The sequence below is a fragment of the Bos indicus x Bos taurus genome, chromosome 20 (genome assembly GCF_003369695.1).
Source record: "Bos indicus x Bos taurus breed Angus x Brahman F1 hybrid chromosome 20, Bos_hybrid_MaternalHap_v2.0, whole genome shotgun sequence".
In the NCBI taxonomy this organism is placed as follows: domain Eukaryota; kingdom Metazoa; phylum Chordata; class Mammalia; order Artiodactyla; family Bovidae; genus Bos; species Bos indicus x Bos taurus.
Genome location: NC_040095.1, coordinates 56792641 through 56811011, shown reverse-complemented (window position 1 = coordinate 56811011; position 18371 = coordinate 56792641). Strand labels below are relative to the sequence as shown.

The 18371-nt window shown below is 41.7% G+C and overlaps 1 protein-coding gene across 1 annotated transcript in view; it reads right to left on the bottom strand.

Annotated features, from left to right (window-relative positions):
* Positions 1-2043: 2043 nt before the first annotated feature.
* Positions 2044-18371, bottom strand: part of MARCH11 (membrane associated ring-CH-type finger 11) — a 118188-nt gene continuing 101860 nt past the window's right edge. Inside the window, exon 4 of the mRNA XM_027520372.1 lies at positions 2044-2530. Within this exon, the coding sequence (XP_027376173.1) occupies positions 2208-2530 (323 nt within the window). The 3' untranslated portion in view covers positions 2044-2207. The remainder of the gene's footprint in view (positions 2531-18371) is intronic.

The following is an 18371-nucleotide window of genomic DNA, read 5'->3' as shown; positions in this document are numbered from 1 at the left end:
AAGGTGTGCTTAATTAAACAAGAGCACACTGCATGAAGTGTGGTCATTGAAGACTCCCTTGGTGATTAAAGTGTCCAGGGCAAGTGTCCACGCTCGCAGGCACAAGTCATGGATTGCTGCTTTGCCAGGACATTTGCGTCCCTGGTTTTGCTGTTTATTAAACAAACAGTCTTCTTTTCTGTCCCAGGTGGCAAGACTGAGGGCAGAGAGCAGGTGGACAGGACTGATCGATGCCTTCTGGTGCCTCACCCAGGACTGTGTTCCTGTAACATCGGGTTCAAAAATCAACACTTCTAGATCCTCTCACTTTCTAGATCCATCCCAAAAGAGTAGTTTAATTTTCCTTCTTTCATGATTTCCTGATTCTTTCTTCACGTTTCTGCAAATGGTCACACCTTTAACTCATTTGTGATGCAGCTTTTTATTAACTGGGAAATTATTTCAACTTTTAGTAGAAGTGGCTCTGTATGAATCACAAGGCTACCTGTAAATGTTAACTGTTCTATTATGAATCATTCGAAGGTTATTTTTAGAAGATAGAATGTAAAGCATTTGATTTCATGTGCTTTAAAAATCTCACCATCAGTTACTTCAAACGACCTACCTGTTCATCTTGTTTCCAAGGAAAGCAGGGCCGCCTGCCTCCTTGTCTATTCTGCCATTACCCGTTAAAATGTGCCATTTACTTCCATGAGGAGGAGGAAAAGGTGGAAAGTCTCCAGGTATCTCTACTTAGCAACCTGTTCCTGGGGAGTCAAGAGATTAATTTTTCTTTTCCTCTTTTCTCTCAAAAAATACTTATCTAGTAAAAGAGAACCACTTCTCACTGCTGGAGAATGTATTCCCCAGGACTTCATTAAACCAAGTAACAGAATCAGTGTTTAAAACGATTAAGTAGGTATATAAGCTCTCACAAAAACAAAATCTAATTAAGATGGTACTCAACAGAAATCAAGATACTAATAATTAACAAAAATAATTGCAGCTGGTCTATGAGAGGGTTAGGAAATATGAAGCAGTGTTATTATTACATGTTCAAGATGCAACATTTCGGTGAGCTTTTATAGTTATAAGTAGGCGGGGTGCCCTGTCTATGTAACCTGCACTATAGGACAGGCATATCTCGTTTTATTGCACTTCATTTTTTTAATTGTGCCTTATGGACATTGCATGTTTTACAAATCAAAAGTTTAGGGCCACTCTGTGTGAAGCAAGTCCATTGGCACCATTTTTCCATTAATATTTTCTTACTTCATGTATCTGTGTCATATTTTGGTGATTCTTGAAATATTTCAGATTTCCCATTATTATACTTGTTATGGTGATCTGGGACCAGTGATCTTTGATATTATTATTATAGCTTGAAGGCTCAGATGATGGCTAGCACTATTTAGATTTTTAAAGTAAGTACATTGTTTTTTTTTTTTTAAGAACTAATGTTATTGCACACTTAACATACTGCAGTACAGTGTAAACATCTTTTATATGCTCGGGAAACCAAAAAATTCGAGTGATTTGCTTTGTTGTGATATCAGCTTTATTGCAGTTCTGGAGGGGAACCTGTAGTATCTTTGAAGTATGTCTGTAAGACTATTTTTATTCCAATCATCTGTATCTTTTTATAAGCTCTCTGAACTATTTCAGAAGTTAGAAAACAAGCCATAATTCCTAAGACTTGCATTCCTGGTGACAGCTTAATTGATCCCACACAAAAAAGTCACGCTTAGATTGACTACCAGCCGGACGCATGAGGACGACCAGTGTGAGCATCGCAGAGGATGTTTTGCTTTGTCCTTGATGGGCACTTTGGAAATTTCCCACAGCATTCTAAATGCTTCCCCATTCGTAGCATGCCTGAAAAATTACACATGGAGCAAAACGTTTGATAAAAATATATTTAAAACAAGCAAGAAAAAATAGTTTTGACCTTAAGTATAACTTTTATCATTCTTTTAACCAAGTAGAGTTAAATAATACATATAATGATTTCAAGTACCAACTTATAAAAGATGTGATAAATTAGAAAGCAAAGAACAGGAGGACTCTTTTTTCAGAAAAATGTATTTGCAATTCAAATGTTCATATAAAAAGCATAAATTTTAAAAAGTTCATAGATGTGTGTTTTTAGAAGTGCTATGGTTTTGCCATTCATTGCAATTACATTCCAAAATGTGCAGGGTGGTCCACACCGCACCTTCTCAGCTTTGTCACACTGAAGTCACTCTCATCACAACCTCCCCCGAGCTGTTATCTTCTGACAAATCTTCATGGGCCCTCATTCGATTGAACAGATGTAATAACACGTAGCCACACTGAAACCTTGGGGAGGTCAACTGGGTTGGGTGGACCAAGTTCCTGTTCCGCAGAGCCGTCAACGGCAACCATAAAGTCCTGCTTGTGGAAGACTCTCCCCGGCTACTTTCTTCGATGTCTGTGGCTTTGTCATAATTTAATACATCCCAGTGTAAGTTGACAGCTCGCCAGCGCTTAAACACTCTGTAAACTGCAGCTCCTTCATGGACAATGAGACCTGAAATTTGAGGGGTTGGGGAAAAGACTGGTCATCATCAAAAAGGTGAGAATGTTATTTTGCATCCAAGTAAGACATTAAGGAAATAGTCAGTTATCTGTTATTCATCATCATCTAACAAATTGGTATTCTGACTACTCAAATATTATGTCTAATGGCAAGCTACTATCTGTATTACACAGGTGTAGTCAATATTCAAAAATAAGAATCTACTGCCATGCAGACAGTAAGGTCATCTTGGGTACAAATTACTTGCTTCATTTTGGCACAGGGTATGCTTAGGTATTTATTATGCTGCCTTAGGAGAACCATCAGGGCCTCCCTGGTGGCTCAGACAATAAAGAATCTGCAATGCAGGAGACCTGGGTTTGATCCCTGGGTCAGGAAGATCCTCTGGACAAGGGAATGGCAACCCAACTCCAGTATTCTTGCCTGGAGAATTTCATGGACAGAGGAGCCTGGTGGGCTACATGGAGTCCATTGAGTTGCAAAGAGTCGGACACCACTGAGAGACTAAAACTAACCCTAGGAAACCATCAGGTTCATTTATACAACCGGCATATATTTCACGAGTGCCCACTGTGAGCCAAGCGACGTGTCAGGGGCTTGGTCTGTGTTGTCAACTTGATTTGTGAAACAGAGGGCAAGCTCACTGCCATCTCCGCAGCTGGTAAAATGATGACACAAAGGAGGTATGAGCAAACCTTCTGCTACTTTTCCTCCCCTCAACAATTCAACAAACATTTATTAAGCATCTACTTGAGAGCTTTTGGGCTTCCTTTGTGGCTCAGCTGGTAAAGAATCTGCCTGCAAAGCAGGAGACCTGGGTTCGATCCCTGGATTGGGAAGATCCCCTGGAGAAGGGAGAGGTTACCCACTCCAGTATTCTGGCCTGGAGAATTCCACAGACTGCATAGTCCACAGGGTCACAAAGAGTCGGACACAATGCAGTGACTTTTATTTTCACTTTCTTTCTTTTGAGAGCTTTACTTATATCATTTCATTCAGTTTTCACCACACCCTTATGAAGCAAGTACCAGCATGTTCTCCATTTTACAAATCAATTGCTCAAGAGCACAGTGGTGGCAACAGTGAAGCAGGGATTCAGACCCAGGCCGGCGAGCTCCAGAAGGCTCTCTGATGCTATACTGTGAACGGGTGACCACACACTTCTGAGACAGACTCTCAGGAAAGTAAACAAGATAGCACAGGAACCTCGGGGACAGCAAACTGGCCATCTGTAAAGGCAGTGCCCCGATACACGGCTCCATCTCCACCATCCACCCGAGATCCCAGCACACCCTGCATTTTTCACACATTTACATTTCACCACATAATCTAAAAGTTTTTGAATCTGTGACCCATCACAACAAGTCCCTGGTGGAGAGGTTCCTTCAGATAGAAAAGCGAGAAGGAGTATCTCTTAGAGGAATGTGAAATTCCATTGAAAGTTGGAGGTGAGGCCAATGGAGTCTTTCTGAAAAAGGAATATGGCACGTAAGGAGGATGCGTCAGTTGACACAATCATATCTAACCAAAATTTGAAAATGAGAAGATCCTACCACCTCCCAGCATTTAGAATCTTGGGTGCATGTCCTAGAAAACTCATGTCATAAATAAGAAAAAGGAAGCATGTAAAAAATGTTTTATACATGTGTGTGTATTTACAAAAAAAATCACAAACAATCTCAATGTCCATTACATTGAGGGGGATTACATTGGAGAGAGGCTTCAAAGAGGGCTTTCTATTGAACCTTTCGTATCTTTTTTTAAGCTTGGTGGTGGGGATGTGAATGTTCAATGTATTATTCTATATGCTTTTGTGTACCCAAATAATTGATAACTTCAAAAATAACGGGAAATTTATTGGGAAAATTGATCTAAGATGGGTTGAGGAACAGACAACAGAAGAAGGGGGATAAATAAGGAGTTTACCGCATTTATGTGAGGAGCAGAGTGTCAGCAGTAGGAGAACACAGAGAAACAAAGAAAGAAACTTGTCAGAGGAAAAACTGACAGAAATTGCAAATGCAAGAAGGGGAAAAATCAGTCTCCCATTTTTAAGGCTAGAAGAATGGGTGACTGAAAGAATGATAACCTCCCATACAGACAATGAGTTTAGTGTTTGGAACAAGTTTTTTGGGGGGAGATTTTTTTGGTCAAATAAGACATCTATTTCTGCTTTACTGACTATGCCAAAGCCTTTGAATGTGTGGATCACAATAAACTGTGGAAAATTCTGAAAGAGATGGGAATACCAGACCACCTGACCTGCCTCTTGAGAAACCTATATGCAGGTCAGGAAGCAACAGTTAGAACTGGACATGGAACAACAGACTGGTTCCAAATAGGAAAAGGAGTACATCAAGGCTGTATATTGTCACCCTGCTTATTTAACTTACATGCAGAGTACATCATGAGAAACGCTGGGCTGGAAGAAGCACAAGCTGGAATCAAGATTGCTGGGAGAAATATCAATAACCTCAGATATGCAGATGACACCACCCTTGTGGCAGAAAGTGAAGAGGAGCTAAAAAGCCTCTTGATGAAAGTGAAAGAGGAGAGTGAAAAAGTCGGCTTAAAGCTCAACATTCAGAAAACTAAGATCACGGCATCCGGTCCCATCACTTCATGGGAAATAGATGGGGAAACAGTGGAAACAAGTGTCAGACTTTATTTTGGGGGGCTCCAAAATCACTGCAGATGGCGACTGCAGCCATGAAATTAAAAGATGCTTACTCCTTGGAAGGAAAGTTATGCCTAACCTAGATAGCAGGTAGATATTCAAAAGCAGAGACATTACTTTGCCAACAAAGGTCCATCTAGTCAAGGCTATGGTTTTTCCAGTGGTCATGTATGGATGTGAGAGTTGGACTGTGAAGAAAGCTGAGCACTGAAGAATTGATGCTTTTGAACTGTGGTGTTGGAGAAGACTCTTGAGAGTCCCTTGGACTGCAAGGAGATCCAACCAGTCCATTCTGAGGGAGATCAGTCCTGGGATTTCTTTGGAAGGAATGATGCTAAAGCTGAAACTCCAGTACTTTGGCCACCTCATGAGAAGAGTTGACTCATTGGAAAAGACTCTGATGCTGGGAGGGACTGGGGGCAGGAGGAGAAGGGGCGACAGAGGATGAGATGGCTGGATGGCATCACTGACTCGACGGACGTGAGTTTGAGTGAACTCCGGGAGTTGGTGATGGACAGGGAGGCCAGGTGTGCTGCAATTCATGGGGTCGCAAAGAGTCGGACACGACTGAGCGACTGAACTGAACTGAAGACGCTGCTGGTAGGTGATGGAAATACCTCATCTTTGAAAAATCATACCTATCTAATATCAGACTTTAAATTTTATATCTATCCCATTCTGTTGTTGTTTAGTTGCTATGTTATGAAGGACTCTTTGCAACATCTATCCCTTACCAGGAGATAAACGTCTAACACACGTGACTTAAAGTATTCCAAAGACACCAACATAGGCCACTAAAAAATGCATATGGTCTAATAAACAAAAATATCTTGAACCCAATTATTATATACCACTAAAATAATAAGAAGAAATGTAAACTTTTGTCAATCATAGCAATTCAATTGTTTGATTCTTTTTTCCCTAAGGAACAATCAGAGTTGACCCAAATAACCAGATGTTTTGGGGAAACAGTCAGAATTATAAGTCAAGACTACCAGATTTTAACTGATAACTTTAATATTAGATTTCTGAAATCTCCACGGGTAATAATTTAACTTTTCTGATTCTGTTTTTCCTCCTTAAAAATGTGATTGGAATACCTAATCTGTATATTCCACCAGATGCTATGAAGACAGATTGAAATTAATCAACTATAAAGCACTCAGATTTCCTTGGGGGTGGTAACTATCTAAATATAAGACATTATTATTAATTACAAATCAATAGTGAATCTTTGTGGTGCAGTGAAAGTCGTTCAGTGGCATCTGACTCTTTGTGACTCTATAGTCGCATGGACTCTATAGTCCATGGAATTCTATGGACTCTATAATCCATGGAATTCTCTAGGCCAGGATACTGGAATGGATAGCCTTTTCCTTCTCCAGGGAATCTTCCCAACCTGGGGATGGAACCTAGGTCTCCCACATTGCAGGTGGATTCTTTACCAGCTAAGTCACAAGGGTGGTGAGGGGCATTCATTCACAATAATCACAAGACCATTACAGTCTGCAACAGGTTCATTCTGGATAAGGGCAGCAATGGGGAGGGGGGCTGGTTTCACCAGGGGAATCCAGTCATTTCATAGGATCCTAGTCTTTTTTGTTGATTTCCTTTGAAGGACCAGAAATCAAATCAGTTACTTGAGCATAAATCATTTTCTGGGAATATATTCCTATAGCCTTTTCCTAAATATATAAATCTACCCAACAAGCAGAAAGAAATCCCACAGTCTTTATAGTACGTTCTGAACTAAATTTAAAGAAGGAGAACTACTTGAAGTTCTCATGAAGACAAGTCCTCTTAAGTTTTCCCCTGCATGTGCTGCTTCTTAATTGCATTTAAGTTATGAGAGATGTTTCGACTTGGCTTTATTCTCCATAGTGAAAAGTAAAAGTCACTCAGTCGTGTCCAACTCTTTGTGACCCCATGGTCTATACAGTCCATGGAATTCTCCAGGCCAGAATACTGAAGTGGGTAGCCTTTCCCTTCTCCAGGGGATCTTCCCAATTCAGGGATCAAACTCAGGTCTCCTGCATTGCAGGTAGTAGATTCTTTACCAGCTGATCCACAAAGGAAGCCCAAGAATACTGGAGTGGGTATATATCCCTTCTCCAGCAGATCTTCCTGACCCAGAAATCAAACCAGGGTCTCCTGCTTTGCAGGCTGATTCTTTACCAACTGAGCTATCAGGGAAGCCCATATTCTCCATAAATGTCTGGAATTGCTCCTTGCCCTCTAGAGGCTCTCATTTTACCAAAATATGAGGTACCCCATCTCACCGCAAGACTGTCCTTTGTAATGTACACTTTCCCTCTTTCTCCTTTAGATTATTTGAAGCTGTGGCAAATACCATTTGTGTTTATGAATGTTCATGAGAAAATTTGACTACTATGACCATTGAAATCCAGAGGTAAGGATTATTTCATTCTAGTTCATGTGTTGAGAATCCTCCTGATGCTTGGTCCCCTCTTGTTTCATAACTGATCACTTCACATCATCCATAGCCACTCTCTGACTCACATCTCAAGATAACCCTTAAAATGAATTTGTCATCTTGACATTTTGGGTCATAGGAAAACAAGCTTAGATTTACTTCATCTGAGTCACTAACTCTGAAGTGAAAAGCAATGAACATTTCTAGAAAATGTAAATATTAAATATTTTATGGTCCTTGGTACATTATTAATGGCAAAGATGTCAACAAGGTGTGATTCATGGGAACTTGGGAGTTTTGAGACTTGAGGAGAATATGTGTATAGGTGTCCCTGTGTGTGTGGTTGGTTTATTTTTTATTTTATCATTTTCGTGCCAGTAGCATTTACTTACCGAGAAGGCAATGGCACCCCACTCCAGTACTTTTGCCTAGAAAATCCCATGGACGGAGGAGCCTGGTAGGCTGCAGTCCATGGGGTTGCATAGAGTCGGACACAACTGAAGTGACTTAGCAGCAGCAGCAGCATTTAATTAGAGCATCCCTTTATTGATGTACAAAGGAACATTTTTGTTATGAAATAATCTTTATCAACAGAAAAGGTTTAAATAGTTTCTGGGTTCATTGAAATAAGGGGACGGTGCTTATGAAAGTAAAATATATCCCAAATTTGGAAGTGATGTGCTGGTTGAAATTCTTATTTGGTAGTAGAAAATGAGCTAACTAACCAAGAAATAATGGGAAGACTCTCAAGGTACACAGACTAATGTGTGCATCTATGTGCACACATTGATGTATACACTATTTATCTATGTTTATTTCATTATAGACAAATATGCTTTGCTGTGCTTACTCGCTCGGTCATGTCTGACTCTCTACGATCCCATGGACTGTAGCCCGTCAGGCTCCTCTGTCCATGGGGATTCTCCAGGCAACACTACTGAAGTGGGTTGCCATGCCTTCCTCCAGGGATCTTCCCAACCCAGGGATCAAACCCAGCTCTCCCGCATTGCAGGCGGATTCTTTACTGTCCAAGCCACCAGGGAAGCCCAAGAATACTGGAGTGGGTAGCCTATCCCTTCTCCAGGGGATCTTCCTGCCACAAGAATTGAACCAGGGTCTCCTGCATTGCAGGTGGATTCTTTACCAGATGAGCTACCAGGGAAGGCCATAGACAAATGGTAAGTTACAATTAACAGAGACTTGCAAATTTTGTGGTCAACTATAAACAAATGTTGATATTAACTACCAAACCACCAGTCTAATTATTTCATTTCTTGTGTAATCTTGACTGCAACTCTACAAATAGATATATTATTCAATAGTTAGATTCCCTGTTAAGAAAACTGAGACCTAGAGAGATTTAGCCAGTTGTCCAATGTTATGATGATATAAGCTCTGAGACTGAAGCCCAAATCTGTCTAATTGCAAACCTTGAGTGCTACAAGCCTATTCAGGGTAAATTTCCAATGGATGTTTGTATCTTCTAGTCACATAATGACCAACTGAAAGAGATCACTCTATTGACTGAATGTATCTCCCAAAATTCATACATTGAAGCACTAATCTTTAACATGATGGTATTTGGAGGTGGGATCTTTGGGAGTTAATTAGAGTTATAATTCCTGAGAATGACTAATGCCCTTATACAAAGGGAAAGAGATGTGAGTTTTCTGTGTGCAAATGTGTGTGTGTGTACACCAAAGAAAGGTCTTGTGGGATAATAACAGGGAGAAGAGAGCCCTCACCAGACTGAGTAAGCCAGCAACTTGACTTTGGACTTCCCACAACCTTCAAAACTATAAGAAATAAACATTTATTGTTTAAGCCACTCAGGCTGTGGTATTTTGTTATAGCAGTTCAAACAAACCAAGACAGACCTGGTATATAAACTACAATACCCTCATTTAAAATACGAGTAAATTAAGACCCAGAAACTGTGATTTGGGCAAAGTGATATAATTAGTTGCCATTTTTAATATCCTTGGGTGTCACCAACACTATTTCATCTCTAGGAGTACCAATAAAACAGCCTTTGCATTTGCCCCCATCCCAGGAGAGAGAAGTGTGAGGCAACACTGTGAGTGGTGCGCGTGCTGTCTGGTAAGCTGTCCCATCCTGAGCTGTCCCAAGATATGCAAAATCCTAATTATGACACAACCTAAAGGCCTGTGTGTGGGTCAGTCACAGAGACCCTTGGGAAAGCTAAAGAACTCTCAGTAGATAATTGGCCATAAAAGGTTCTCTTGATTGTGAAAATGTCCAAGATTTCTCAATTAAATTTAACTATTCTCCCTGGCCAAGATTCTTTTTCTCTCCCTCTTTCTCAGTGAGTTTCCACATAACTGAACTCTGTAAATATAATCTGTGTCATTCTGAATAGTCAGTGTGTACCATCAGCAGAATGGTGACATTTGGCCCCTTTTAACTCCATTTAAGAAGAACAGATTAGAGTAAATTAGAGTCAGTCTCATAAAGTAGCCAGAGAAGGCAATGGCACCCCATTCCAGTACTCTTGCCTGGAAAATCCCACGGACAGAGGAGCCTGGTAGGCTGCAGTCCATGGGGTCGCTGAGGGTTGGACACGACTGAGAGACTTCACTTTCACTCTTCACTTTTATGCATTGGAGAAGGAAATGGCAACCCACTCCAGTGTTCTTGCCTGGAGAATCCCAGGGATGGGGGAGCCTGGTGGGCTGCCATCTATGGGGTCGCACAGAGTTGGACATGACTGACGTGACTTAGCAACAGTAACAGCATAAAGTACCCCCAGTTTTACTACTTAATTCCCCTGGAGGAACTTGGGGAAGACCAGAGTGTGGTTATAACAACGAGGGTTAACCAAATAAGACAGTGGCCCAAGATATTTTCTGTTAAGGTCATCTTTGCTAGAATGTAATAAAATGCATTAATTCTTCTTTCACATTTTCCTAAGATACTCTACAGTTAAACGCCCAACAGTTATGGAAATTTAGATGTAAGAGTAGAGGTAGTCACTTTAAAAGTCACTCTTCCATTGTTGAATCTTGTTAATATGAATCTTGAAGAAATAACCACAAGTTATTTCTATGTATGCTGAATGGGTTTTGTTGGACTCAAATATATATGAAGCTTAAAGTAAAACAAAAATCAGGAAAACAAAAGAAGTGCAAAAATACAAAACTTAAATAGAGATATAAAGATTGAAGTGAAAGTCATTCAGTCATGTCTGACTCTTTGCAACCCCATGGACTGTATAGTCCATGGAATTCTCCAGGCCACTATACTGGAGTGGGTAGCCTTTCCCTTCTCCAGGGATCTTCCCAACCCAGGAATCGAAATGGGATCTCCTGTATTGCAGGTGTATTCTTTACCAATTGAGCTATGAGGGAAGCCCATAGAGACTGAAAAACAATACATATTCAACTGCAGAAATCACTAAGTTCGCAGAAGAAAGTGATCATTCTAATACCCTAAATCTAGGCCTCTGGGAGCTATCAATACAGTGTCCTGATTACATATGGGGATTTTTAAGAATACAAATTTGCAATGTTGCCCATCAGAACAAATAATAAAAAGAGATATCTTACATAAATGCACTTTTATCTATTAGAGATGAGTTGATTTTTCTATTGTTGATTATTATATCTTGATATACCCCTACCCCAAGAACCCTGGTGGCTCAGAGGATAAAGTGTCTGCCTGCAAAGCGGGAGACCTGAGTTCGATGGGTCAGGTCAGGAAGATCCCCTGGAGAAGGAAATGGCAACCCACTCCAGTACTCTTGCCTGGAGAATCCCAGGTATGGATAAGCCTGGTAAGCTATAGTCCATGGGTCGCAAAGAGTCAGATACGAAGGAGCGACTTCACTTCACTTCACTTCACTTCACCCCCAGAACCAAGTTGAGAATGGTAGGCTGGTCATGAGAATTTAAAGCTCAGCGGTTCAAAAACAGATTCATCATGAGCACTGGCAAAAAAATCTGCGCAAGAAATGAGATAAAGACAACAAATTATTCAGAAACTTCTCACGATATGGAAACCCTTGATACTAGAGACTGGCTAATATCTAAATTTGGATGATCTAATTCTCTGCATCCTCAAAGTAGAGAATGGCACCCACGAAGAAATGATCATAGTGAAGACCCTAAGTGACTGCACCTCTGAGAGCACACAAAAGGAAGTTTGCAGCATTTGTTTTACCACATTGTCACCCTCTACACCTTCCTCTCCACTCAATGAAATCTGTGTCACCAGCCTGGATGCCAAGCGCACATTCATGCTGCCCCTTCAATGCTGATGACTACACTCCCTGGGAACAGAACAAGACACAAAGGCAAACTTTAACATGAAGTGTCACTGCTCACTACTTGGTGGTGAGGGAAGCCCTCCCTTTTCTAGAAGGTCCTGACATAATGTGGATTTGCTTCTCAACCTACCATCCTCATTTCAGCTAATGACCATCCCCTCAAATCAGTTCAGCTAAAACCCAATGATCACCTAGGTAGTCTATCCTCTTGCCCTGAATTCTGCTAATTCTGTCTTCTTAACAAATCTCAGATAAAACCACAGAACAGAGAACCTTCTATCTGTGACCCCAATCAGCCATGTACTCTCTGAGGACAGGAATCCTAATCCTACTTCAATTGCTGATACATACTAGGAACTCAATAAATCTTTGCTAAATGAGAGGGAGTGAGAAAGAGAAGAGTAACTGTCTCTGGAATCTAAAAGATGATAAGACTGACTTCATCTGGGTGCAACAGTGTTGTTAAAACACAAAATGTCTCCAGTACAGTTCTTTCAAAAGTTAGAGTAATACCTGGAGATACCAAAGACAAACTGAAACGTGTATTCCAAGACTAGAAATGAAAAGGTTTAAAAATGTGGGCCTTTATTTCATAACAGTGGGTTTTGCCCCACCCCTTTCAAAATAAACACACACACACACACACACACAGCCTGCCAGAAGTAGAAGAGGGAAAATTCTTTACAAGGGCTTGTTTTAGCCTCAGTAAATTGTAGCAGCCTCCCCCTCTATCTTGTTGGCCTGGTCATCAAATGTTTACTTGAGTTAAACAATCATGAATGATATAGTTACAAATGCCTGCACCAGACCAAAAAGCCTAAGATTCAGAAGTGGATATTCTCTTCTATTTCCAGATAAAACAGGAGAATTCAAAAAATGCTGGCCATTTTTCTGACCTCTTGCTCTGTTCAGAAATCCATCCATCAATTAATTATTTTAATGATTTTTTTCTTCCTTTGTAGAAAGGAGATTCTTCTGCTCTTTCAATCACCAGCCCTGGAGCACAAATCTACCATAGGCATATTCACAGAATATTCCTCAAAAGCTGCAAACTTGTTATACATTATAAAATACACAGTATGCAAATTTTTTTTTTTAAAAAGGATTATATTATCTAAGTTTCCACCCAACAGGGCTCGAGGAAAAAAAGATCTGTGGATATTATTATTTCAATAAAAGACATAAAGGAATGAGTCCAATACTTTTTTAAATATATAATACAGGTATCCTAGAGTTCCCCTGGGCTTCCCAGATGGTAAAGAATCCACCTAACAATGCAGGAGACCCAGGAGACTCAGGATTCAATTCCTGGGTCAGGAAGATCTCCTGGAGAAGGAAACGGCAACCCATTCCAGTATTCTTGCTGGGATAATCCCATGGACAGAGAGGCTACAGTCCACGGGGTCACAAACAGTCGAACACAACTGAGTGCCTGAGCACACAGACACACAGAGTAACTGGAAGCATGGGTTAGAATTGGTTTAATTTCAGTTGAGTGCAACTCCAATTCTGTCCTTCAAATCATGGACAGATGGAACACCCGGCGTCACAGACATATGAAGTGGACAAACATGGTAACTCAATTTAAAAATTAGGAAATACTGGGTATGATTTAACCCAACCTGTTCATATGCAGAGATGAAGTCTCTGAAGCCCAGAGAAGTGACATAGCTTGACCAATGGGCCACAGTTACATTCAAAGCCAGAATCAGAGCTAGACCCTTGAAGGCTGATTCAGTATACTCCTCTGCAAGAACTCAGATTTCAGGAGCCATCCCTGGCCAAAGCTTGTCCTCACAAGTGTGTCTTTGACCCGAGGAATATTACCTGACTATGACTAGGCAGTCAAAATCTTTCTTCAGTAACACAAGAGGCCGCGATGGTCAGCTCTCCTCTGACCTTTATCCTAAAGTGTGCATGGCCGCATCTGGGTAGGGGATGGGAGGACTGTAGTGACCTTCACAATATATAAAATATTAATAAATAACTCTGCAAACCTCAATGTTACAGCATCTGGTTTAAAGATAGATGTCTATCTTCTGTGAATTAATTCTTTAAGGATTCAGGATCTACCTTGGTAGATTTCCATTTGTTTCCCACACTCTGGACCAAAGCCAGTACTGAGAAGGAGGCTTAGTGGACTTTTCTTAGTGGCAAGCTGAAATATGTATATGCAAATTTCCCTTCCATCTCCAATGGATAAACTGTCTACTGCAAACTTGCAGATTATGATTTTATTTACCTTAAGGGTAAGCAACACATGTATTGATTGTTTCATTTCATGGGGTAAGAACAATATTTTAGAAGTTTTAATTGAAATATCTAATTAAAACCTGTTTATCTTTGGACCTGACATAGGCTAGTTCAGTTTTGTTGACTTTGCTTTTCATTCCTCTTAAATCACACAGACTGTGGGTAAATATTCCAAACAGAAGCTGTCGTCTCAGCATAAGTAAAATGTATAACTCTTTGACTTCATCCTCATAACATCAGTAGTATTTTGTAGTTGAGAATATCAATTAAATTTGATATATTTGAATTGATGTTAATTAGAATTTTTAACCTGAATATAAAAATGCTTAGATCTTGCTGTTGCTGCTGCTAAGTCGCTTCAGTCATGTCCGACTCTGTGCAACCCCATAGACAGCAGCCCACCAGGCTCCCCCGTCCCTGGGATTCTCCAGGCAAGAATTCTGGAGTGGGTTGCCATTTCCTTCTCCAATGCATGAAAGTGAAAAGTGAAAGTGAAGTCACTCAGTCGTGTCCAACTCATAGCAACCCCATGGACTGCAGCCCACCAGGCTCCTCCATCCATGGGATTTTCCAGGCAAGAGTACTGGAGTGGGGTGCCATTGCCTTCTCCGGCTCAGACCTTAGGCTTCCTTAATATACTATCCTGTGATCTAGCAAGAAAATTCAAGGTTGAGATGTGATTCTTTACATAAATAATTCTTATCAAGAAATTGCTTCACTTAAAACAATGGAGAGAGAAATGGATTTTGGTATGGTAATATTAAATTTTATCTTTAATATGTTTCTGTATATTTTTTGTTCTATTAATTAACAATAAATAAAAGAGTCACAAAATAGCTAATTACTTTGGAATTTTTAGGGAAGTTTTTTTCTCCATTTCCAATCTAAAACTAGTGTTAAAAGAAATATTTATTTCTGGTATCATACCTTAGGTGTTTGAGACAGTAACTAAAGAAGTAGTTTCAGTTTATTGAATAGACAGGAACATTTTATAAATTACCAAGTCAAGCTCAGCCTGTAACAGGCTCTGGAGCCACAATCTTGGGTCCCTCTTCTAATCTGTATGGCCTCTGGAAACTAGTTAATGGTGCCTTAGTTTTCTCACCTCTGAGATGAAAAGAGTACCTGCACCCCATAGGACTGTTATGAAGATTGAGTGTGAAAAACGAGGGTAAGTGCTTAGAATGCTGCTTGGATCAGAGTAAACATAATCTTAGCCATCACTGGAGATTTGTTTTGAAAACCTCCTTTCAACATGTTTGGAAATGCGCTCATCTCTGTGGTTCTTCCTGACCCCAGAGGAACCCTGTCAGGACACCTACTTGTGTTCCAAGTAGGAACATCGTTTAGAAGAATCACATTCACACTCTCCTTGATGAGAAAGTTCTTTGTTGCAAAATAGTCTGAAGTCAGGAGGTCCCCAAAGACTGGGTGCCAGTTCTGATGAACCATCTCTAGGTTCTGAAATTAAGGGAGCTGCTTCTCGTCATCGTTCCCATTACCACAGGCGCCTTTGCTTTCTCTTCCAAGGAAAACTTCCAGTGTCCAAGTTCAGTTGGCCTCTTTAATAACCTCATTTTAGAATAGCCTAGGGATATATTCAGCTCTCTCCAAAGTTGCTGTAATTGTTCCAAGCCTCATGTGTTTAGAAATCACACAACCGCTCTTGTGGACAACAGTCAAGTTGGAGAGAGAGTGACGTTGCACAACACACACACACACACACACACGTGTGCATGCTCACATACAGAATGAAACCACAAGGGATGTCCCCTCCTGACCCCTCAGCTGCTCCCAATAATCTCGGATGACTCGTTCCCTGGCTCCTGGATCTCTGCAGCCCCACACAGCCACCCCCTTCTTGTCCATGTGGATGACTTGACCGTGACCTGACTTGTGTAACTCTTACCCTCTGCTGTCCCTCCTTCACTTCAGCTCAGGCCTCTCCCTTCCAGAAACTGGTCCAACCACAAGCCCTGACACTCTCCCAGCTTTGCTGGCAACTACCACCTCCAGGGCTTCTCACTCATCCACTTTCTTCATTTTAAAGGTGGTGGTGGTTTAGTCACTAAGTCATGTCCGACTCTTGCGATCTCATGGACTGCAGCCTGCCAAGTTTCTCTGTGCATGGGATCCTCCAGGCAAGAATACTGGAGTGGGTTGCCATTTCCTTCTCCAGGGGATCTTCCTGACCCAGAAATCGAACCTGAGTCTTCTGCATTGCAGGAAGATTCTTTATCAACTGAGCTACTTCATTTCAATGAATGCACCCTATTCTGCTTCCTTATGACTTCAAGCCCCTCTATTGGGCAATCTTCCTCCAATTGGTCAGCTCCTTTCTGGCTTTGGTTCCTTCCCCAGTCTCTGAGAAAGCAACCCCATCCTGTAATTACTCTCCACCTCTCAAGGTGAAGGACAAGGTTGATCTTTGTCCTTGCTGGTATTCCAGCAACTCTGGATATAAAGCCTCATCCTAGCCTAGCCTCACTATTTCACCCCTCTGCACTCACTCCTCAGCCCTAATGGGTAAAAACATGCAGCCTCCTGGCCCTGTAGACTGGGGCACCCCTGGCCCAGCCTCAGGAGGGCAGTCAGCCATGTCCTGTGGTTCCTCTTGTCTCCTGGCTCAGCCTCCTCTCCCCAGAGCTCTCTGCAGCTGACCATCACTTATAATGCTCTCGACAGACTCCTCTCCCCACACAGTGCCTTCTCCACCTCAGCAGAGGACCACATGACCTACTACCAAGCAGAGATGCAGGAGAGGCAGATTCAATCCCTGGGTTGGGAAGATCCCCTGGAGGAGGAAACGGCAACCCACTCCAGTATTCTTGCCTGGAGAATTCCATGGACAGGGGAGCCTGGAGGGCTACAGTCCATGGGGTCGCAAAGAGTTGGACATGACTGAGAGACTGAACACATATCCACCTACTGCCTGAGCAACAGATCTTTTGCAAGGAGGTCCCTCTGTTTACTCTCCCAGAGCAGCGCATGAGGCATCTACAGCCATGTCCACCCTCTCCTCCCCCGCCTGCCCATCTCAGGGTTGGGAGGACCCTTCCTGTGCAAGACAGACCCCTCTCCTGAGTGCTGAGTTCCATCTCTGCACCTCAAGGGCATCCAGCTGTCCCACCCCCCTGGATCTTCAATCTGCCTTCTGATTCCTTCTAAGTCTGTCTTCTCAACATTTGCTCAAACCTCACTCCGCCATGAAAACAAGCGTAACTTTTCTCAATTCTACACCCCCATCTCTAGATTCTACCCTCATTTGACTGTGCTCTTTTTCAAACATGATTTATAAACTTGCATCCTGAGCCCCTTCTGCCTATCCCAGCCATTCTCTGCAATCCGTTTCTATCCAGCCAACCCCCACACTGCCAAACCCAGTGATGCATTTTGGCTTGATTTCACCTACTCTTGATAAAGCATCTGGCACTGTCAGCCGCTTGCTCCTCCGCCCCCAAGTCCCTTCCTCACCTCAGCCGACCCCACTCTCTCCTTCTCTGGCCATGCTCAGCTCTCTGCTTGCTCTGTGTCGTCTTCTTCAAAATGCTGCTCATCTCTCCTGAATCACTTCCCTTGCAGACGCTGGTTTCAACTACCAGATATAAACCCCCAGCTCAAATTTCCAACCCTAAGGATGATTACCTTTCCCCCATCTGCTCTCACATATATTTCTCTCCTGGCACTTTCCATGTTGTATCTTAACTGCTCATTTCTCTGACTGTCTCTCGCCAGTAGCTGGAGAGCAGAGAGGATGCTATAGCCCAAAAGCTCTTCTGCAAAGGGCCAGACTGTAAGTACTATAGGTTACATAGATATCACAGTCCCTCTTCGTTGAGGCTGCAACCACTCATTGATAACACATCAATGAATGGATAGGACCGGGTTCCAACAAAACATTTTTTATGGCCATGGAAATTTATATTTGACATAACTTCCATATGTGAAGAAATAATATTCTTTTAATGTTTATTCAACCATTTCAAAACGTAAAAATCATTCTTAGATCTTGGATGGTAAAAACAGGCAGCAGACTCTGAACTAATTGTATCTCTAGCCTGTGCTCCAGGCTTGGGACACGATAAATACCCAATTAATGTTGGCCCAATAGATGACTAATACTTGTTTGGCTAAACCGCCCCCAATTTCATGCGTGCCTAGTGGCACAGTTGTGTCTGACTCT